Source organism: Nerophis ophidion, linkage group LG06 (assembly GCF_033978795.1).
Source record: "Nerophis ophidion isolate RoL-2023_Sa linkage group LG06, RoL_Noph_v1.0, whole genome shotgun sequence".
Taxonomy (NCBI): Eukaryota; Metazoa; Chordata; class Actinopteri; order Syngnathiformes; family Syngnathidae; genus Nerophis; species Nerophis ophidion.
In genome coordinates, this window is record NC_084616.1 from 36,586,329 (window position 1) to 36,610,941 (window position 24,613).

A 24,613-nucleotide genomic window follows, 5' to 3' on the forward strand; every position below is an offset into this window, starting at 1 on the left:
TAAACAGTCCTTTGAATTAGAGATGAAAAAAATAAGTGTTTTGTTTATATTCTCCACAATAATGTCACTGTAAAACTAACCACATAATACACAAAAAGTGCACATTCATGTAGGGATCACGTTAAATTATGGCTAAAATTAAAATCAAAATTATTTTGATTGATATTGTAATCACGATCATTCATACAATTATGAAAACATGAGTATTTATTGCACCACCAAAACTCAACTTCAAATATAGTTAAAAAAAATCCTGGATATAAATGAGTAAAAAATCAACCAAAATAAGTAAACTAATCATTATAGCAAAAACAGTGCATTTAAATAACAATCGTAATATAAAAAACAAAAAATTATTTATTTATTTATTTTTTACCTTTTTGCACTTATTTTGCCACCATAGAGTGTGTGCATTTTGTGTAAAATAAAATTTGATAAAAGGTTTGTTAATTAAATGCAAAAATCTTCACATGTATTGGTGCAATACTTCTTGGACAGTTTTGACAAGTGTTTTAGGTCAAGGCATAATGCATCACTGAGTGATTTAAGTTCATTATGCTTGTGTAGGTTACTTTTTTGAAATATTTATTTAGTTAGAGCCGTCATATTGGATGTGGCGCACCATTCTATCATTCTGAAGGGGGTAAATGTGCTGTGCTGTTGTTTTCAGCTGGACGAGTACAGAGGCAATTCACTTTAGGCTGTAAAAAAAAAGAACCTCTCAAGTTGCAACCACTTTTTTGCAACCACATCATTGATCTTACATCAATGATGTCGTTCACAACAACACAAGCAGAAGAGATGTGGGTTGTTGTGAGGGAATGGATTATTCGTGTTAGGTTTAGCTTCGTACTTTATTCACTGTTTCAGGCGACCAACTCGACATTGTTTGGTTCAGGACGGGGTGGTTGAATGTGTCGAGAGCTACCAGACACATTATTTTTCCAAACATCACAATGACAACATTTAATTTACATTTATGTTAATTTTCCTGATATTATTTTGCGTTTATCAACGGATTCCGTTTTATTGGCCAATTATGTGACTCCGTGCGCGGTTATGTAAACGCGTAAATCATATGCCTGATTATTAATCTGGCATATTGGCGCTGTGTCAAATAAAAATAGCAACCATGGAGACATGCTCTTTTTTTCACTCATTCGCTCCTCAAATGTTTCACCGTCACAAGCTCCAGAATGTGCATGCACTTTGTGTGGCCCATTATTTTTTAATTTTATTTTTATTATTCCATCCATCTTCTTCCGCTTATCCGAGGTCGAGTCGCGGGGGCAGCAGCCTAAGCAACGAAGCCACGACTTCCCTCTCCCCAGCCACTTCGTCCAGCTCTTCCCGAGGCGTTCCCAGGCCAACCGGGAGACATAGTCTTCCCAACGTGTCCTGGGTCTTCCCCGTGGCCTCCTACAGGTTGGACGGGACCTGAACACCTCCCTAGAGAGGCGTTCGGGTGGCACCCTGACCAGATGCCCGAACCACCTCATCTGGCTCCTCTCGATGTGGAGGAGCAGCGGCTTTACTTTGAGTTCCTCCCGGATGGCAGAGCTTCTCACCCTATCTCTAAGGGAGAGCCCCGCAACCCGGTGGAGGAAACTCATTTCGGCCGCTTGTACCCGTGATCTTGTCATTTCGGTCATAACCCAAAGCTCATGACCATAGGTAAGTTATATTATTACATTATAGTTCCATAATCAAAATCGAAATTAACATTCGAATAATTGTCCAGTCCTACATTAAATGGATTGATAGTTGGGAATTAACTGAAAAAAAACAATTATGCAGGATGAAGTTTGAGTTTTAATGCCGCTAGCTTAATGCTAACGTACAGATGACCAGCTCACTGACAAGCTAACCCTAATTAGCATGGTCAATCGCAGTGCACATATAGAGAAAAAACATAATTCACACTCACATTCGTATCTATGGACAATTTACAGTCTCCAATAAATTCCATGTTACATACTTTTGGAATGAGGGAGAAAACTGGAGTACCTGTAGAAAAGCCACCCACGCGCGGCGTGAAGTTGGACGTTCTTGTCTGTAGTAATGTCAAAAGAATCAGGATAGTTTTCACAGGCTTGAACAAGTAATGCGGTAATTAACTTGAAATACTTTTTTCTTCAACTTTCTCTCCTTACTTTTGCCGGTTGTCATCTCCATTTAGGCACACGACCAGCTGTAGTGCGTTTTACAGACGATTTAGATGCACACATTTTTTCCTAATATAAAGAAAAGATAAACATATATTTGAGATATATTTTTAAAACTTATTATGGCCAATAGTACGTAAATAATAGACAATGTAAAGTATATTCTTTCATACAATATCCATCCATACATTTCCCAACGCTTGTACGTTTCGGAGTCGCGGGGGGTGTTGGAACCTATCTCAGCTGCATTCGCACTTAAATATGTTTTATTGTAAACAAATATATTTAAAAAATAATTGTTTTGAAAATGTGGCGGCATTTATCCTGCCGTGGCGGTGCGCCAGGGTCAATTACATGTTGGGAAAATCCTGCACTATAGAAAAACAACCATTCACACTGGAGATGTCTGATAATATCGGACTGCCGATATTATAGGCTGATAAATGCTTTAAAATGTTGTATCGGAAATTATTGGTATCAGTTTCAAAAAGTAAAATTCATGACTTTTTAAAACGCCGCTGTATGGAGTGGTGCAAGGACGTAGGGAGAAGTACAGAGCGCCAATAAACCTTAAAGGCACTACCTTTTGTGTGCCGGCCCAATCACATAATATCTACGGCTTTTCACACACACAAGTGAATGCAAAGCATACTTGGTCAACAGCAAAACAGGTCACACTGAGGGTGGCCGTATAAACAACTTTAACACTGTTAAAAATTTGTGCCACACTGTGAACCCACACCAAACAAGAATGAGAATAACATTTCGGGAGAACATCCGCACCGTAACACAACATAAATACAACAAAACAACTACCCAGAACTCCTTGCAGCACTAACTCTTCCGGGATGCTGCAATATACACCCCCTCCCTCCTCCCCCCCAACCCCGCCCACCTCAACCTCATGCTCTCTCAGGGAGAGCATGTCCCAAATTCCAAGCTGCTGTTTTGAGACACGTTAAAAAAAATAATGCACTTTGTGACTTCAATATGGGAGTGCCATGTTGGCATTTTTTCCATAACTTGAGTTGATTTATCTTGGAAAACATTGTTACAGTGTTTAATGCATCCTGTGGGGCATCACAACAAAATTAGGCATAATAATAATAATTCCACAACTGCATATATCAGTATCGGTAATTAGGAGCTGGATAATTTCGGAATATCGAATTTCGGCAAAAAAGCCATTATCGGACATCTCTAATTCACACTCACACCTAAGCATACTTTAGAGCAGGGGTCGGCAACCCGCGGCTCCGGAGCCGCATGCAGCTCTTTGATCACTCTAATGTGGCTCTGCTGCATAATTTCTGACACCCACGATTTTCTGAGTTTAATGTCTCTCTCAGAAATTGCCCGGGGCCATCATTCTCCGATTTTCACCTAGTCGATAATATAGAGTGCGTGCCCTGATGGCAAAACTTTTACAGTCCTCTAAAACTTGTCGTCGCGCCCGCTTTTACACAATGCTATCTGCGTGCCAGTCGGTCACATGTAGTATGCAGCCTCTGTTGATACAGGACAGTGACTGCAACGCATACTTAGTCAGCAGCCAAACTAGGGCTGGGCGATATTGCCTTTTTTTAATATCGCAATATTTTTAGGCCATATCGCCATACACGATATATGTTACGATATTTTGACTTGGCCTTGAATGAACACTTGATTCATATAATCACAGCAGTATAATGATTATCTGTGTAAACATTAAAACATTCTTCTTCATACTGCATTCATATATGCTACTTTTAAACTTTCATGCAGGGAGGGAAATCACAACTAAGTCAATTGACCAAAAGTGTATTTACTAAAGTTATTAAGCAATGGCACAAACATTCAAGTCATTTCCCAAACATAAAGTGCAATATTGTCAGACATTTTAAGTGTCAAATAAAAATTAACTACATAATAGGAAATCAAATAGTATTCGTCTTTCACTATGTGGTAGGTTACTATGGATATTATCAAATTCTCTTCATTCTCTAGCGAGTGACTTTTCAAATGATGCTACACATTAGCAGTAATGCTACTTTTTATAGCAACGCTTTTGCCCCACACTTGACAAATTACGGTTGTCTGTTCGACATATTCCCACTTGAAGCCGAACCACCACCAGACGATGGACCCCTGCTGTTTTTATTGGGAATTAAGTCTTCCTTCATTTATTACCAGATTCGCACCTTCTTTCTCTCGTATTACGAGAGAAAGCTGCGATGCTAACGTACGGCTACGTTGGCATCACAGCTTACATTACCCAATCTGCTACCTCTCTGCTGGGCGAGGGCGTATACGTATGTGACGTATGACGTGACAGTATGTGACGTGTGTAAGTTTGTGTGCCTTCTTGTCTGTGAAAAGCAGAGACAGGAAAGAGTGAGAAGAGCCTGTAGTGTAATGCCCGCAGCTAAAAGCAACTGCGTGAGAACATATACTCGAATATTACGATATAGTAATTTTCTATATCGCACAGAGACAAACCCGCGATATTTCGTATATATGCTACTTTTTATAGCAACGCTTTTGCCCAACACTTGACAAATTACGGTTGTCTGTTCGACATATACCCACTTGAAGCCGAACCACCGCAAAATGATGGAAACCCTACTGTTTTTAATGGGAATTAAGTCTTCCTTCATTTGTTACCAGATCCGCACCTTATTTCTCTCGTATGGCTACGTTAGCAGCTAACGTAGCCCATGCTGCTACCTCTCTGCTCTGCGAGGGCGGACACGTGTGTGACGTATGAAAGAATGTGCGCCTGCTTTTCTGTGAGAAGGACATACAGGAAATAGTGAGAAGGGCTTGAAGTGTACGCCCGCAGCTAAAAGCAACTGCGTGAGAACGTATACTTGGATATTACGATACAGTCATTTTCTATATCGCACGGAGACAAACCCGCGATATATCGTATATATCGATATATCGCCCAGCCCTAAGCCAAACAAGTTACACTTAGAGTTGTGATATGAACAACTTTAACACTGTTGCTAATATGCGCCACACTGTGAACCCACACCAAACAAGAATGACAAACACATTTCGGGAGAACATCCACATTGTAACACAACATAAACACAACAGAACAAATACCCAGAATCCCATGCATCTTTAACTCTTCCCCCCCGCTAGCAGGAACCCCCCGCAACCCCGCCCACCTCAACCGACGCACGGAAGGGGGGGGGGAATTTGGTGCTAGCGGAGGTGTATAATGTAGACCAGAAAAGTTAGGGATGCATGTAGGGGTGTAACGGTACGTGTATTTGTATTGAGCCGTTTCGGTACAGGGGTTTCGGTTTGGTTCGGAGGTGTACCGAACGACACGGACATATTAAGTAGCGCCGTACGTTGTGTAAACAATGCACACCGAGGCACCATGAATTGATTTACGAGGACCCCGACTTAAACAAATTGAAAAACTTATTCGGGTGTTACCATTTAGTGGTCAATTGTACGGAATATGTACTGTACTGTGCAATCTACTAACAAAAGTTTCAATCAATCAAAAAAACAACACACGGCATGCTAGCAACGACTGGGTTATGATAGACTGACCATACCTCCTCTTTTCACCGGATATGTCCTCTTTGCGGAGCTGTCCAGGTGTAGTTTCTTAAATGCCTCGAATGTCCGGCATTTGGAGTTATGGTTGCGTGTATTTTCAAAGTACGTTCGGGGATAAGAAGGGGTTAAAAACAAAACAAAAAGTGGTGCACGCAGCAACATTCGTGAGGGAGGGGCAGAGACAGAGAGAGCGAGAGAGTTATGATAAACGCGCATGCGTCGCCAGGCTCTGCTTTTTACCCATAGATTTATCAGATTTTACTTGTCCAGGGTGTACCCCGCCTTCCGCCCGATTGTAGCTGAGATAGGCGCCAGCGCCCCCCGCGACCCCGAAAGGGAATAAGCGGTAGGAAAAGGATGGATGGATGGATACTTTTTATTATGTATAGTAGTGGTGTCAAAAGTGTGCCCCGGAGGCCATTTGCGGCCCACAGCTAATGTTTTGAAGGCCCACGACACATTCTAAAAGTACTATTAAAATAAACAAAAACATAAAAAAAAGTGAAATAAAAAAGCCTAAAGGCTAAATGTAATTTAGAAAAAGTTGCAACGTTGACTAATAAAACAAAGCTTTTTTTTTTTTCTTTCAAACTGGCATTGCTCAAAACATAATATTAAATCAAAATCAAGGTTATTATGAATTATTGACCTATCCAAGTTTCCGATTACTTCACATCAAATATTCCACTAAGAAAAATATTTTTGGTGGAAGACTTAGCAAATTTGTTCAATAAATAATCAAGAAATGTATATTTTGTTGTTTTCTTACTGTACCGAAAATGAACCGAACCGTGACCTCTGCACCGAGGTACGTACCGAACCGAAATTTTTGTGTACCGTTACACCCCTGGATGCATGGGATTCTGGGTATTTCTTCTGTTGTGTTTATTTTGTGTTACAGTGAAGATGTTCTCCAGAAATGTGTTTGTCATTCTTGTTTGGTGTCGGTTCACAGTGTGGCGCATATTTGTAAGAGTGTTAAAGTTGTTTATATCACAACTCTTGACGGCGTGGTGCAGTGGGAGAGTGGCCCTGCGCAACCCGAGGGTCCCTGGTTCAAATCCCACCTAGTACCATCCTCGTCACGTCCGTTGTGTCCTGAGCAAGACACTTCACCCTTGCTCCTGATGGGTGCTGGTTAGCGCCTTGCATGGCAGCTCCCTCCATCAGTGTGTGAATGTGTGTGTGAATGGGTAAATGAGGAAGTAGTGTCAAAGCGCTTTGAGTATCTTGAAGGTAGAAAAGCGCTATACAAGTACAACCCATTTATCATTTATTTATTTTAACCTGTATGGCTGTTGAACAAGTATGCGTTGCAGTCGTCTAAGTGTGTCTATGCAAGCCACATACGACTCGTGGCTAGGCTGTGCTAAATATTTGTACAAATTGTAGAAGGCGGTAAAGGCAGCGCCTTCATAGCACGCCCGTATTTATGTTGAAGGGCGAAAATCAGCAGACATTTGCGAGAATAGTTGCTCTGAAATTCGGGAGTCTCCCGGAAAGTTTGGGATGGTTGGCAAGTGTGATGCTGTCGAACGGCATTATTTTTAAAACTCGCGGGCCGCATTAACATTAAATTTTCATAATAAGGTGCGGGCCGCGAGTCTGAGTCCCCTGGTTAATAGCACAAAGCAAAAAAAAACCTCTGTATGCATTGCTATTTCATTATAAATTTTAAAAGAGTTTTGTGGCTCCCATTGTTTTCATTATTTTGTGAAACGGGTCAAAATGGCTCTTTGGGTGGTAATGGTTGCCGACCCCTGCTTTAGAGGCTCCTTTTAATCTTCAGGCATATTTTTGAAATGTGGAAGGATTGACATTCAAGAGACTAGAATTCAAACTCTTGATCTCTTGACGGCATCCTTCATGCTAACAGTACTAAATTGTTTTTTGGTTCAAGTTTAGTCCCTAATGCCTGAAAAGCTGCTTTGCACAGCGAGATGACAGCTCTTTTCTTATAGGTAGTTTGCTATCCATCCATCCATTTTCTACCGCTTATTCCCTTTGGGGTGAAGGGGGGCGCTGGTACCTATCTCAGCTACAATCGGGCGGAAGGCGGTTACACCCTGGACAAGTCGCCAATTCATCGCAGGGCCAACACAGATAGACAACATTCACACTCAAAATTCACACACTACGGCCAATTTTGTGTTAAATGATAAATGGGTTGTACTTGTATAGTGCTTTTCTACCTTCAAGGTACTCAAAGCGCTTTGACACTACTTCCACATTTACCCATTCACACACACATTCACACACTGATGGAGGGAGCTGCCATGCAAGGCGCTAACCCATTAGGAGCAAGGGTGAAGTGTCTTGCTCAGGACACAACGGATGTGACGAAGTTGGTACTAGGTGGGGATTGAACCAGGGACTCTCGGGTTGCGCACGGCTACTCTCCCACTGCGCCACGCCGTCTCCGTGTTGCCAATCAATTTATCCCCAGGTGCATGTCTTTGGAAGTGGGAGGAAGCCAGAGTACCCGGAGGGAAGCCACGCAGTCACGGGGAGGACATGCACTCCACACAGAAAAATTCCGAGCCCGGGATTGAACACAGGACTACTCAGGACCTTCGTATTGTGAGGCAGACGCACTAACCCCTCTACCACCGTGCTGCCCGTTAGTTGGCTAGTGCTGTGTAATTTAACTCCCAGTCAGTGGAGAAATGTGGTCATTGTTTCAAGCCCAGCTTGTGCCGGGTTGGATAATGCGGCATGACCACTACAACGAAAATAAGCCTATTTTGAAATAAAAAACATTTTTAGAGGAAATACACCAATCAACATTTTGTCACTTCTAACTTGTGATGCTGTTGAATCACCTGCTGACAGCTTGGAGGAATTAGATTTTCAATGTTTTGATGCCACTGTCAGTAACGTTTTAATTGGTGAGCAGGGTTTTTTAAACCATTTGAAGTGAATTGAATCATATTTATAAAGCACTTTTCTCTAGTGACTCAAGCGCTTTACATAGTGACAACCAATGTCTAAGTTACATTAAACAAGTTTGGGTGGCACTGGGAGCAGGTGGGTAAAATGTCCTGCCCAAGGACACATCGGCAGTGACTAGGATGGCGGAAGCGGGGTTTGATCCTGTAACCCTCAAGTTGCTGGCACGGCCACTCTACCAACCAAGCCACACCTCCAGTGATGGCTTGGATTACGCTGGCTGCAGAGAAAGTGGCTGATTATGTTCATTGTATATTGTAGGTCGCCACTAAGCTGCCGCCTCTCAATACAACAGCTTTACAACCTACATTCCACATTGCTGTATTGCTTTACATTGGTTGGTTAGCTACATTGCTGCTCACGGCTTGGCTACTAGCTCTCTGCAAATTTTGTGGTGTGTTTTCTGGGCTTAAACCTGTATTGTTGGCGTGCACCTCCATTCAGGGGGTCTGTTTATGAATTGGAGTTATATAAGCAGACATCATTGCACAGACATGGGCTCATGGATCGGAAATCTTCACAGGTTTAGTTGTATATTTCTGGTCCCAGAATGACACCCTAGCCCCATTGTTATCTTTCAGAAAATGCTGAATACTTATTTTGAAACTGTTTTAAAACATTTTTTGCCAGTTGCCACATGCCAAGCGCAAGTCAGCATTGTTTGCAGTGAAGACAAAGGAATCGATCTCTATTTTTGAGCGGAAATGTATTTGTGGTTCAGGGTTTACCCTACATGTAGTTGATTGTGGCGCCTTTCCACGGCAAAAATAAAAGCTGCTACACCTTAAAAATATATTTTTTTAATGTTAAAATACATTTGAATAATAAACTGTAGAAATAAATTTATAATATATAAGCTATTATTTACGCACTATCTGCAATAATTAGTTTGAAAAACATCTCAAATATCATCTGAATCGACTGTCAGCATAAGCGCGACAGCTGGTGCCTCATTGAACCCTAGAATGGAGTTTGTAGAATATAGGTATCTCAAGTGAATTAATGCATTTCTTGTTCAAGCCTGTGAAAACGTATCTATTTTTGACATTTATACCGATGATAACGTCTAACTTTACGCAATTTACGTTTTCCAATCTCCAATTTTACCTCTGTGTGGAGTTTGCATGTTCTCCCCGTGCGTGTGTGAATTTTTCCCCCCACATTCCAAAAATATGCATGTCAGGTTCATTTGAGACTGTAAATCAGACATTGGCAAATTACGACCCGCGGGCCATATATGGCTCGTTAAGCTTTTCAACCCAGCCCGCTGGTGTTCTGTTGAATTTGGCTGCCTTTGGGGAAAAAAAAGCAACCAGTAGCGTAACTTGATTGTGGGGTCAATTGAATTACACTACCACGTCATGTTTGCTATCAAATTTTATTTTACACACGTGGTGCTTGGTAGTCAGGCACGACTCGTCATAATTCGGCGGTGCAAAAACAACCCTTGTTTTCACTGAAATTGATACTTTTGTTTAAGCTGTAATAAATGAAAATGTAAGCTACCTTTGTTTGCGACAATGTGAAATTCCTCACGCTGTATTTGTCTTCATGTTTACTGTCTGTTAATATACAATGGGAACTTTCTCACTCTGTAATTGTCCACATGCTTGCTGGTAAGAAGATACAATTAAATAAATCACTACACGAGGCACTTTACTTTTGATGGGAAATTTGTTCTAAGCAAATATTTTAAATGGCTGAAATATTTGCGTTTGCGTACATGATTGCTGGGTTGCAGATGACGACAGAACACCGGACGTCTCCAAATGTTTTAAAAATGTTTTCAATAAACCTTTAAGTTTCAGCTTTGCAATTATACTCCCCCCGGAACCCAAAGACTTTGGTTTCCCGGACGCTGCCATCGAAACTGGAGCCACCAATATGATGTGCAGTGCATATTTAAAATTTCTCTAAGTCTTGATTTAGCGAGAGTATTCCAATAGTTAGAATCTGCGCTATTGTGAGATATACAGATTACTACAGTAACCTACATCACAGCCACTCCAAGCAGTCAAGACAAGAAGCAGAGTGGGCCTGAGACATGTCAAGGAGGGACACAGAAGCATATTTCTATAACAAAATTCTGTTCTGCAGAAAAGTGATATAATAGGGATTTTTATTATATCGATGTGTGGGTGTTTTTTGTCGTTTGCGTTAATGTTTCGCCGTGTTTGTTGCGTTTTGTTTGATTGTAAAAGGTTGTTTGGTGCGTAAAGAGAGACGTGCGTATGTTCTTAATATTCAGTTTTTTGTCATTCATAATTAATACTACAAATCCCACATTTACATGTAAATTATTTTATTCAGCGAAAAATTCAATTGATTCTTTTTGGGTGGTCTGCCATAGTATTTTTAGCATGTATCAGTCATATTTTGTATGTATTGTAGGTTTAGCCTTACCCTTTTCTATGACATTTTAGGAATTTCTTTGAAGTGTTAATATGAGTTTGAATGTTGTCTGTCTATCTGTGTTGGCCCTGCGATGAAGTGGCGACTTGTCCAGGGTGTATCCCGATTTCCGCCCAATTGCAGCTGAGATAGGCTACAGCGCCCCCCCTGCCACCCCAAAATGAATAAGCGGTAGAACATGGATGGATAATGCTGAACAACCTACACAAGTTTAAAGTGTTCCTTAAAGAAGGGAACCAACTTTTTACAGATAAAATATTGTGTCAAAAACATTAGACACAAACTCCCAGTGCCATGTTGAAATTCAGAAATAAAAAAATAAAACCGGTGAATATTGTCACACGATCATCAGTAAGTCACTCCTCTATTAGACAGAAATATCATGCTATTATGCAATATATATATATATATATATATATATATATATATATATATATATATATACATACATGTGTGTGTATATATATATATATATATATATATATATATATATATATACATGTGTATATATATATGTATATATGTGTGTGTATATGCATATGTATGTGTGTGTATATATATATATATATATATATATATATGTGTGTGTAAACTACCTTCAAGGTACTCAAAGCGCTTTGACACTACTTCCACATTCACCCATTCACACACACATTCACACACTGATGGAGTGAGCTGCCATGCAAGGCGCTAACCAGCACCCATCAGGAGCAAGGGTAAAATGTCTGGCTCAGAACACAACAGACGTGACGAGGTTGGGACTAGGTGGAGATTGAACAAGGGACCCTCGGGTTGCGCATGGGCACTCTTGTGTGTAAATGCATGTGTATGTATATGTATATATTAGGGGTGTAACGGTACACAAACATTTCGGTTTGGTACGTACCTCGGTTTAGAGGTCACGTTCGGTTCATTTTCGGTGCAGTAAGAAAACAACATATACATTTTTTTGTTATTTATTTACCAAATTTGTAAACAATGGCTATCCTTTTAACATTGGGAACACTATAATAATTCTGCCCACGTTAATCAACATTGAACTGCCTCAAATTGTTGCTCAGATTAAATAAAATGACAAAACTTTTCTTCTACATATAAAAAGTGCAACATTAAACAGTATCAAGTCAACTCATCATGCTTAATTTATCACAGCATTTGGGAAGCCGGTAGTTGATTTTTATTATGTAAATGTTATATTTTTATCAACATGTGATCGCAGGGACCCTGCCATTCAAAGCTTTTCTGTCCGTAAAACACACACACACACACACACACACACACACACACACACACACACACACACACACACACACACACACACCGCAAAATGAGCTAAGGTTACGCCAAAAGCTAATTAGCCTTCACCTCAAGCCAGACCTGCGAGCGAGCTGAGCTGCAGTTTAAGTTTCTAGTAGGTCAACGGGCTCATAGTGATGTTAGTAATAGTTGTCTGGGAGGTGTTTATTATCATTTGGGGAGAATATGCTGCCGTATGCTCACCTGCTAAACACCCATCTGCTTGACGCTAAAGCATTTATTACATACTCTCTGAATACGCACTGCTGATTGGCTGTTACCGCTCTGAATACGCACTACTGATTGGCTGTTACCGCTATATATGTAGCCAATCAGATAGTTGTGTGGGTGGGACAATGCTGGGTGCTGAGACAGAGGCAGAAGAAGCAAAGCAGCTTGTTAAGACTTTAGCTTAGAAACTCGTTCGATACACCCCCGTACCGAACCGAAACCCCCGTACTGAAACGGTTCAATACAAATACACGTACCATTACACCCCTAATGTATGTATATATATATATATATATATATATATATACATATATATATATATATATGTATATATATATATATATATATATATATATATATATATATATATATATATATACATACTAGGGGTGTGGGAAAAAATCGATTCGAATATGAATGGAATCGAATACATTGTGCAATTCAGGATCGATTGTCATTTTTTTTTTAATTGCTTTTTTTTGTTTTATTTAAATCAATCCAACAAACCACTACACAGCAATACCATGACAATGCAATCCAATTCCAAAACCAAACCTGACCCAGCAACACTCAGAACTGCATTAAACAGAGCAATTGAGAGGAGACACAAACACGACACAGAACAAACCAAAAGTAGTGAAACAAAAATGAATATTATCAACAACTGTATCAATATTAGTTATAGTTTCAGCATAGCAGTGATTAAAAATCCCTCATTGACATTATCATTAGACATTTATAAAAAAAAAGAACAATAGTGTCACAGTGGCTTACATTTGCATTGCATCTCATAAGCTTGACAACACACTGTGTCCACTGTTTTCACAAAGATAAAATAAGTCATATTTTTGGTTCGTGTAATAGTTAAAACAAATTTACATTATTGCAATCAGTTGATAAAACATTGTCCTTTATAATTATAAAAGCTTTTTAAAAAAAATCTACTACTCTGCTAGCATGTCAGCAAACTGGGGTAGATCCTGCTGAAATCCTATGTATTGAATGAATACAGAATCGTTTTGAATGGGAAAAATATCATTTTTGAATCGAGAATCGCGTTGAATCGAAAAAATCGATATATTATCGAATCGCGACCCCAAGAATCGATATTGAATCGAATCGTGGGACACCCAAAGATTCGCAGCCCTAATATATATATATATATATATATATATATATATATATATATATATATATATATATGTATATATATATACAGACAGACAGACAGACAAATGTGATTACTTGCTAAATATAGCAACCAACTCGCTAAGTTGGCAAAACTGATCCCTCCTGCTGTTTTTATATTTTCTAGCATATAAGGTACGAATTAGCAGTGTTAAGAAGCACAGTGACATTGATTACCAAACACAACGGGTAGCGCCAAATCGTGGCAGGCCACCACAAATAAATATATTTATGAGAAACAATGCCTTCTACTATAGCCAAAAGGCTGACATATTAAGGAATAAACCATCAAACGCAATGTTGAGGGAGTCTTGCGCCTGTATAATATGGAATTTTTGTATTTTTTGTATGGATTTGACCTTGGCTTGTGTTCCGCAGGATTGTGAGTGTCTGGAGACCGAAAAAGGACACCTTAGGGATGAAATGAAGGAATATAAAGTGCGTGAGCTGCGCCAGTTACAAGATAATGGTGAGCTGGAAGAAGAGAACATATCGCTTCAAAAACAGGTGTCTTTGCTCAAGGAAAACCAGGTAAATTATCAATCTTAATACATACATTTAAATGGCAACTTTAAGGAAAATACTGTATACTAGAACTAGTTGTTGCATGTAAATCATTTTCCTCATGGCATTGATAAAATACAATGACCATAGTGACATGTTGTGTTTTCCAAGTATGTACAGTGTTTTAAATGTACTGTACTGTACTGTATGTTGGTTACAATGCCACAGTACTGTAATTTCTACAGTATTTTTTCCTCTCTCATTGTTTGACACTTTCCTGACACTGTCTTTTTTTAGACACTGGGTAGACTAGTTCACTTATCACTGAGGGTTACTTCCTAACTAGTATAACAGGGAGACATTGTTAGCCATTCTAAACAAATGATTACTGCAAAACTGCTCTGCTATGCTGGTTCATATTTACACAAAATAGGCAGCAGGTGCGGGTTCAGATCAGGGAATGTCCTTGTGTTTTGTGAAACCCTTTGAGGCACTTGTGATTAAGGGCTAGACAAATGCATTGTGATTGATTGATTGATATCATGCTTGTTGTGATTGATATGGTATTGATGTCTGGGATGTAATACACAAACCTTTTTTAGCATGTTAAACAAAGTACTTTTTTTTAATTTTAGGTTGAGTTTGAATCACTGAAGCTTGAGCTGAACCAAAAGAATGAGGAGCAGGAGGAGCTGCGGGCTCAGATTGAGGAAGCTGCCAGGCTGCGGGAGATTGCAGAGCATCAGTTGGATGAGGCCCTAGAATCCTTAAAGGAGGAGAGGGAGCAGAAAAACAGTCTACGACGGGAACTTTCTGCCTTTACTCTAAACCCCTTTGATTCTGTGGGAAACCTGGAGATTCACTTAGACCAGCTGGATAACAGCAAGGAGGACGTTCAGGCCGGAGAGGGTGAAGGTCAAGGAGAGGACCAAGACAGTGGCAATGCTCCAGGGTCTGCCCCAAATTCTCCTCAAATGACGGACTCTAAAAGTAATGGCGTCATACCTCGTTTCTCCAGTCCACGCAATAGCGACGTATTCTTGCGTGCTCCAGCCTCTGGGCTGGTGTCCGACCTACTGAGCGAGCTCCACTTTTCTGACAGTCAGAAACTCAAACAGCAACTGTTACAGGTAAGGAAATCTATATTATTAAACACTAAATCCTCTTTAGTACTGCCTATGAAAGCCACACAGTTGGGCCTTTTTCTCCAAGTAATGTTTCGGGCTGTATGCTGCAGGGCTGTACGCTTAGCTTTTTCAAGAGTAGCACCAGTGCTATTAAATAAAAAACATTTGTAGCACAGATAAAAATTAGTAGCAATATGAAATGTCTTGAATACCACAATTTCATTGTTAACACTCAAACAACGTACATCCCTAAACTGCGCTAGAACTGTCACTACAGTTTGCCGCATAAACTATACCGTAAATTGAAATATCCGTTAACGTCACTAAATATCTCCACCTTGCTTTGATTTAACATTTTCGGGACTGATAAAGACCTCAAATACACAAAAACAGGGACCAACAAGTAAGGAAAGTAGGTTTTGCAAAGTAGGATCCCAACTTAAGAGGTGATCTGAGATAAGAAAAAAGAAAAGACAAATATATCCATCCATCCATCCATTTCCTACCGCTTATATCCTTTGGAGTAGCGGGGGGCGCTGGTGCCCATCTCAGCTACAATCGGGCGGAAGGCGGTGTACACCCTGGACAAGTCACCATCTCATCGCAGAGTCAAATATATAATGTTCTTTAAAAAAACATTTAACTATGCTTAATTATTCAGCTAACAAAACCAAAATGTGAAATAAACTGCCCTGGTTTAAGAGGACATGTTTAAAAATCAGCAGCAACATTAAAATATTTGACCTTTAACAATGTTGTTCTTATAGGTAAACATTAATATACGACATCCACATAGATTTTTAGCCAGAGACACCAACCTCGATTAAAAAATATTTGTGAGGAAATTTCGCTTCTTCGAGGCGTCCTAATTTTTTTCACAGTATATTGCCTCGTTTAGTTTTGTTTCGTTTCGCACAGACTGTTTAGGTATTGCACAGCATATTTACGTCACAGATCATATGCCCCCTGCACCGCGCAACACCGCTCTTTTGAATACGCTTGAGTTTAGAAAACCTTTTCGCCGACATAACTCGCAATGGCAGATGCCGCAGAAATCAGCGGACAAGAGCTGTAGTAAAACGAGGGAATTAAGTGACAAAAGTTGTCTCAGTAGTGGGAACACTTCACACTAAAATCGAAGGAAAACGCAGTAGTATGTAAACATTACAAAGTGGAGCTCGCATACCACAATAGCACAAGTTTCATGCTGTAGCACCTGTCAAGAATGCATCCGATTTGAAGGACGTCCAGAGGCGAAGGAGGTCATCTATTATCAAATGTAAACGCAAAAGTTTTTTAGAAAAATAAATGTTATTCATTATGATAACTAGGATGTGTTCTCTCACTCCCGCGATGTCATCAAATGCCGCCAAAAGGTGTTGAAAACTAACAACACTATCCGAGCTGTCGTGTTAAATTAGCCTTTCATTAGTAACCACGCGAAAATAGTCGTGCAAAGTTATTCGGGTTATTCCAGTCATGCAACCACATGCTACTTGGATAGCTTGCACTTGCACCCACTACAATCTCTATAGAATAGGCGCCGATCTACATTTCTGCCAGTGGGTGCTCAAACTGGCGGTAAATCTGACGCTACTTTTCTGAGCATGCAGGGTTTTTGCTTGGTAGTGACTCACAGCTGGTTGCACATTTCAAATGCAAAGGCACTACCTAATCCACTTTTTATGTTTGATATAATTGATATAAACTGTTCTAATTGTTTTATTTTTGATACTAAGAAAATAGTTTTATTTTAACTTTCTCAGGGAATATTAATTTTGAAATATTTTTATATATGTGTTTTCATCTCAAACATGTTATGATTACCTGCGATGAGGTGGCGACTTGTCCAGGGTGTACACCGGCTTCCGCTCGATTGTAGATGAGATAGGCGCCAGCACCCCCCGCGACCCCAAAAGGGAATAAGCAGTAGATAATGGATGGATTGATGTTATGATTGCAAAATGAACATTGATTACTATTTTGCATGCAAAGAATGGAATGAACTGTATTGCATTCTTAAAATGTAAAACTTTTGTCGTCATGTGGTTTGTCTTTTTATATTGTTTATGTATTGTTGGCAGGTTGAAAACAGCGGATTTGCGTTGAGAAACCACCATTTAAATGGCACCGTATAATAATCATCAAAAATGCACGTGAGACAAGAACTTTGTTTATGCGGTCGCACGACACAGCACATAGGGCTGTGAGCGCACCTGTTTTTATAAGAATACCCTAATTGGCACAATCAACCACGGACGCATTTCAGCTGTGTGTGTCAGCCTTCAATAATGAAAACAGGCGTTGAGGAAATAAAAGACAATCAGGCCAAACGCAATAATTAAGGGCACATCTTAACATGTATAATTAAACCTTAATTAAGCAAAAATATTGCTGCGGCCCTGCTGCACCAAATAATATAAGTCCATTTAACAAAGTCAAAATACAAATAAGGCAACAAGAGAAGCATCCCACATTTTTCTTTTGTAAAGTACATTTGTACAGCCGATATGGGCATCTACATCAACTATATGATTTGCCTAAAAAGTTGGACAGGACAAAAAAAGCGCAGAAATATGATTTATTCGAATACTTGATTAAGCGATCGGAATATTCCATAGAATACTCGATTACTAAAATATTCGATAGCTGCAGCTCAAATCGTAACATCGTTGTTTAGGCAAACAATTCAGAAAAAGCTATTGTTGAATAATTATCTGGTAATTCATATGTAATTCACTTTACTAAATATTTGGTTCAGGCAAACAAGCAACATGTTGGTGCATTATTATCAAAATCACTATCAGTTTAACCATGGCTAGGAACAATAAGTAATATGTGTAAGAGCTGGATGAAATGGCTGGGGAGAGGAAAGTCTGGGCTTCCCTGCTTAGGCTGCTGCCCCCACGACCCGACCTCGGATAAGCGGAAGAAGATGGATGGATGGATGTTTGAGAATTGTGAATTATATTTATATAGCGCTTTTCTCTAGTGAGTCAAAGCGCTTTACATAGTGAAACCCAATATGTAAATTACATTTTTCAAACCAGTGTGAGTGGCACTGGGAGCAGGCGGGTAAAGTGTCTTGCTCAAGGACACAACGGCAGTGACTCGGTTGGCAGAAGCGGGGATCGAACCTGGAACCCTCAAGTTGCTGGCACGGCCACTCTACCAATGTCTTTCTAATATTTTCTGGAATAATAAGCCTATTTAAGAAGAATATAAACTGAAGATTGCAGTTCATGTATTTTTTAATATAAAACGCTGGGGGTGCTCAAAGAAATATATTTACATCCAAATCGCAATTTGTATTTATTATCTTTATTCATTGCGATTTAAAAAAAAAAAAATTTAGGGATAAATTTTTTGGATTAAAAACAATAAACAACCATGAAATTATTGATATTATTAAAATTTATTTTGTTGCTTGTGTGAATTTTTATTTTATTTTTTGAAATTTTGTATTTAATAAGTATTTTGTTTGAATGTATTTCCAGTTGCTTTGTAAATGTATATCCTAAGTATTGTAAAGCTTAGATTGGGTTGGATTTGGGGTTGCTCTATTTTATTTTATTAGAACACTGCGCATGTATACGTCGCACCTCAGCACCCAAGAGGAGGTTTTGTAACCTTTTAACCTGTTTTGAAAATGTTTTGTTATAATTTGTTTGCCAAATATATGCAGCTGAGAGAGGCTCCAGCACCCCCCGCGGTCCCAAAAAGGGACAAGCGGTAGAAAATGGATGGATGGATATTACCGTATTTTTCGGACTATAAGTCGCAGTTTTTTTTCATAGTTTGGGTGCGACTTATACTCAGGAGCGACTTATGTGTGAAATTATTAATACATTACCGTAAAACATCAAATAATTTTATTTAGCTCATTCACGTCAGAGACTAAACGTATAAGATTTCATCGGATTTAGCAATTAGGAGTGACAAATTGTTTGGTAAACGTATAGCATGTTCTATATGTTATAATTATTTGAATGACTCTTACCATAATATGTTACGTTAACATACCAGGCAACTTCTCCGTTGGTTATTTATGCGTCATATAACGTACACTTATTCAGCCTGTTGTTCACTATTCTTTATTTATTTTAAATTGCCTTTCAAATGTATATTTTTGGTTTTAGGTTTTATCAAATAAATTTCCCCAAAAAATGCGACTTATACTCCAGTGCAACTTATATGTTTTTTTCCTTCTTTATTATGCATTTTCGGCAGGTGCGACTTATACTCTGGAGCGACTTATACCCTGAAAAATACGGTATATTACGAGAATTGTTTGTTAGTCACCCCTCAAAATCAGAGTCGAATCCTGAGGTGCCCGAAGAGTCCCATCTCCTATAAAATGCATTTCGTACCTTTTAGGGCAGACTGTCAGACGTGGGACAAAGTTGCCAACCAGAAACATTTTATTCCTGCCTTAAACCACATCCACTGTGCATTAGTGAAGAACAGAGACAGTAGTAATGTAATATGCAACCTAATTCTATTCTACTAAACAATTCTAGATTGCTTAAGAATATTTGCTTATACCATCCATCTCAGCCTAAAAGGAATCCATAATGGATGTACCACTTAAATTGGGGGTTGGGTTAGTGAGCCTCAAACTGGCAGATGTTTAGAGTGTGGCGCTGAATGGGGTCAGCCACTGTTTCACATTAAAAATGCATGCATGTGTAAAGGTGGTTGGGGGAGAAATGTGTGTCACACCAAAGCTTCTTTTTGTCCCGGTGAAAATAATGAATCACTTAGAAGATAATTTCCTTAAAATGTGTTTTTTAGTTAATTTGGGGGTGGAGGGTTACAAAGTCTTGATCTGGCATTGTGATTTATGGGAATTAATCAGGCGCCATGTGTCAAATGGTCATGAACTAACATAATAATCTTTATCCTTTTTTCTCTCTGGATGTAGGCTGAAAGAGAGAAATCAAGTCTTACAAGCAAGGTGGAGGAGTTACAAATGCAGCTAGTGATTTCCAGGCAAGCACTGAGTCAGCAACAGGACAAAGTTGGATCCCTCACCCAACAGCTGGAGGCTGTGCAGAGTAGCCAAGAGCACAACCATCACTCAGATGATGGAGGTGATGATGACGCTAAAAACCGAGACCATAGTGATGTCGTCTTTGACTACGAGGTTGACACAAAGAGCAAAGAAGTGCTGGAGGCGCGTATGCGTTCGGCCAGTGAAGAGCTTCTGAAGCTGCGGGATGAACTGTCTCAGGCAGGCACTCGCTATAATACACTGGAGCAGCGATACAAACACGAGAAGGATCAATGGCGAACTGAGGCCCAAGAACTGGCTGACAAGATTCGCCAATGCATCAAGTCCAGCAGGCAGGACCAGGAGCGGATCAGTGAGCTGGAGATTGAGATTGGAGCCACACGAAAAGTGGCAAGTGATTCTGAAGGTCATCTCAGTGTGGCTCAGGAAGAGCTGCTGGCCTTTTCTGAGGAGCTGTCCAACCTCTATCACCACATCTGTGTGTGTAACAACCTAACACCCAAACGGGTCACGCTGGACTATTACCGTGAAAGTGCTAGGGCACATGGTGGAGTTGGTGCGAGAAGGTCACTCAACATCTCCACCCAGCCAAACTCCCTGAAGAAGACACGAGCTAATGACATGTTCATCTCAAAAGCTTCAGCTTTACAGTTTATGGGGGAGGTAGACAGTGCAGGATCCTCCGTAGACTCGCCTCAGTGCCCTGGTTCACCCAATCTGGATTTTAGGGACCCTTCTAACGTAAGCAACTTGGTTGCAGTCATCAGATGCCAGATCAAACACCTCCGGGTAAGACAGCTGTCTTTATCACAAACTGCATTTCAGATTTTATTTGGTATCCCGTTGCTGATACTTCAGTGTTAGTCAACGTGGTTCTGAGGGAAAGTGGTTTATGCTTTTGCAAGTGTCCTACTGCTAATGCTCAGCTCAGACTGTTAAATGGCGCCGAATAGCTCGTGTCTGCACAAATCCAATTCCCTGTTGACACGTGGCTGTGTGGGTTTGAATGGATTGGATTACCAGGGTTAATCGTTGATGCGGCTTCTACTTCATATTGAACGTTACCAGAAAACATCTTGGTTATGCCGCCCTTTATGTTATGAACAGTTAATCCTATTTTAATAATTTCACTGGTTATTTTCAATTTGATATAATATTTTTGATCTTTAGTATTTTTTTTAAATTAATTAACTAGTAATTGTTTATAATGTAATATGAAACACTTGTCTTACTGCTATCATGCCACAAACAATATGGTGTGATGTGACACTCCTTATTCCTTCAGGTGGCAGTGGATCTCTGTCGTCAGCGGGGGGCAATGCCTTACTCTGGGTTGAGTTGCACTGTTGAAATGGAGAGAGATGCTGAAAGCCTGCTAGAGGAAGTACTCAAACTTAAGTCCCTTCTTAGCACCAAGAGGGAACAGATCGCTACTCTGAGGACTGTCCTCAAGGCCAACAAACAGGTAATTACAGAAATAAGGCCAGGAAATTCTTGTTGTTGTAACCTTTTTTTTTTAAAGGCCTACTGAAACCCACTACTACCGACCACGCAGTCATCAATGATGAAATATTAACATTGCAACACATGCCAGTACAGCGGGTTTAGTTTTCTAAATTGCAATTTTAAATTTCCCACGAAGTATCCTGTTGAAGACGTCGCGGAATGATGATGCATATGATGACGCGTGCGCGTGACTTCACTGGTGGTAGCGGATATGTTCTTCCAGCACCGATCACGGCTAAAAGTAGTCTGTTTTTATTGCATAATTACACAGTATTCTGGACATTTGTGTTGCTGAATCTTTTGCAATTGGTTCAATTAATAATGGAGACTACAAAGAAGAAAGATGTTGGTGGAAAGCGATGTATTGCAGCCGGCTGTGGCAACACAAACACAGCCAGTGTTTCTTTGTTCAAATGCCCTAAAGATGACGGTGAAGCTTTAATATGGAACAGAGCGGTCAAAAGAACATGGTTCTCTACCACATGTCATCCGGCAGGTTTCGGTGAGAAAATTGTGCTATTAAGTCGGCTCTTACCGTAGACATGAGCGGAGCTTGTGTCGTTCCTCCTGCAGCTGTCAAAGAGGCAGCTGCGACTTTCTTGGCTCCTCCGTGGCTTCCCTCAGAGACACTGGCGGTCACCACACCCCTCCGACTTTCAGGTCTGATTATATAATCCCACTAAAACACTAGTAACATGATAAGCAGATAAGGGATTTTCCAGAATTATCCTAGTAAATGTGTCTAATAACATCTGAATCGCTCCCGCTGCCCTCGTCTTTTTTTTTCATTCTTCTAGTCCTTCACTCTCACTATGCTCATCCATGAATCTTTCATCCTCGCTCAAATTAATGGGGAAATTGTCACTTTCTTGGTCCGAATCGCTCTACCTGCTGGTGGCCATGATTGTAAACAATGTGAGGATGTGAGGAGCTCTACAACCAGTGACGTCACGCGCACATCGTCTGCTACTTCCGGTACAGGCAAGGCTTTTTTATTAGCGACCAAAAGTTTCGAACTTTATCGTCGATTTTCTCTACTAAATCCTTTCAGCAAAAATATGGCAATATCGCGAAATAATTAAGTATGACACATAGAATGGACCTGCTATCCCCGTTTAAATAAGACAATCTCATTTCAGTAGGCCTTTAATCTTTAGGTTCTGTAAATTAACCATTCATCCATTTGTTTGAGTTTGACCACAAGGTCCTTTGTCAGCCTCCGTTGGCTGCTTTCATTTGTCCCCGAGGTGCACAGTCCAGTATGTGTGGACAGAAAAATATCCTCATAAGGTAGCATAACAAGTGCACAAATAATATCCTTTTGGTGCAAGTTGAAACCTGCCCAGCCAACTGTGCAGTATAGTAAAAAAAAAATCCTTTACATAAATTTCTGTCACAGGCATAATACCATATACAACTACCAACTGACATTTGTATGCCATATATTTCATTCATTGTTGGATTCTGTAGAATTACATTGGTGTTATATTGTACAGTATATTAACTCGTACTGGTGCTTCAATCACATACAATTGTGCAATTGTATTATTTTTAAATAGACTGCTGAATTGGCCCTATCCAATTTAAAGACCAAGTATGAGACAGAGAAAAGCATGGTATCAGAAACAATGATGAAATTACGCAACGAACTCAAAGCCCTGAAGGAAGATGCTGCCACATTTTCATCACTCCGAGTGATGTTTGCAAGTCGGTAAGCATCACTTTTTAAAATTGATTACAAACAAGACATGAAGTATTTGTCCATCCATTTTGTACTTCTACTGCTGGTCGTGGGGGTGACTGAAGAATATCCTAGCTGCATTCGGGCAGAAGGCAGGGTACATTTTGGACAAGTCGCCATGTATATAGAATAGTTTTAAAAACTTTTCTGAATCAAACAAAATGTATATTTGAATACATCTTTGCTATTTTTTTCTTATTTTTAGTAATTAGACAATTGTCGGGTTTGCTGCAGTACAGCTTTTTCTCCCCCTTGTGTAGTAATAAGCTTACAATAGTTATAACGCCTGTGGACAATCCACTGGTTCACGTGAAGATTACAAACCACATGCTCAGCCGTGTGCTGCCGGGGGAGGAGGCGAGTGCAGATTTGTCCCACCAGGCCTGGCGGTCATCTTGGTAAGGGAGAGGCCTTGTGTGAGATGCAGTGGGGTGGAATGGTACCACAATATTGAAGTCTACAATCTCTAATGTATTAGATTATAAGAACATGTCAAAAGATTTTAAGGATGTGTCTATTCCTGAGTTGAGGGAGTGTGGAATATTTTTGTCTTCTGAGCTCCTAGGGTGCTGGAAACTCCCAGATGCCTTTTAACCCTTTTTGTATTAAGAAGGTCAACTATACTGTCTAGGCCCTGTTTAGACCCTTTTATGCCGATATTTAATTATTCTTAGGCGTGATTGGCACACAGGCAGTTGTCAAGAACGCTTATCTTCGTGAACATAAATAAGTTCAGTGATAAGCCTCTTGCTTGCTAAACAGCTTTGTGGCGCCCTCTTGTGGATGGTTAGCTTCACTGTTTTTCAACAAAAAGTGTTCTATGCAATGAAAGTGTGAAACCAGCATGAGTTTTGAGGAGTTTTGAGACCTGTTAACCCTGAATGTTTTTTTATTAATCACTAATATAAAAATACCCTTA

The 24,613-nt window shown here is 39.9% G+C and overlaps 1 protein-coding gene across 4 annotated transcripts in view; it reads left to right on the forward strand.

Annotated features, from left to right (window-relative positions):
* The window catches only part of zgc:162200 (uncharacterized protein LOC558638 homolog), a 33,985-nt gene that overhangs the window by 5,937 nt on the left and 3,435 nt on the right, over positions 1-24,613 (forward strand). For all 4 annotated transcript variants that reach the window (XM_061903629.1, XM_061903631.1, XM_061903628.1 and 1 more), the window contains 5 exons: positions 14,181-14,333; positions 14,942-15,436; positions 20,358-21,236; positions 21,733-21,912; positions 23,513-23,664. In XM_061903629.1, coding sequence (XP_061759613.1) covers positions 14,181-14,333; positions 14,942-15,436; positions 20,358-21,236; positions 21,733-21,912; positions 23,513-23,664 — 1,859 coding nt within the window. The remainder of the gene's footprint in view (positions 1-14,180; positions 14,334-14,941; positions 15,437-20,357; positions 21,237-21,732; positions 21,913-23,512; positions 23,665-24,613) is intronic.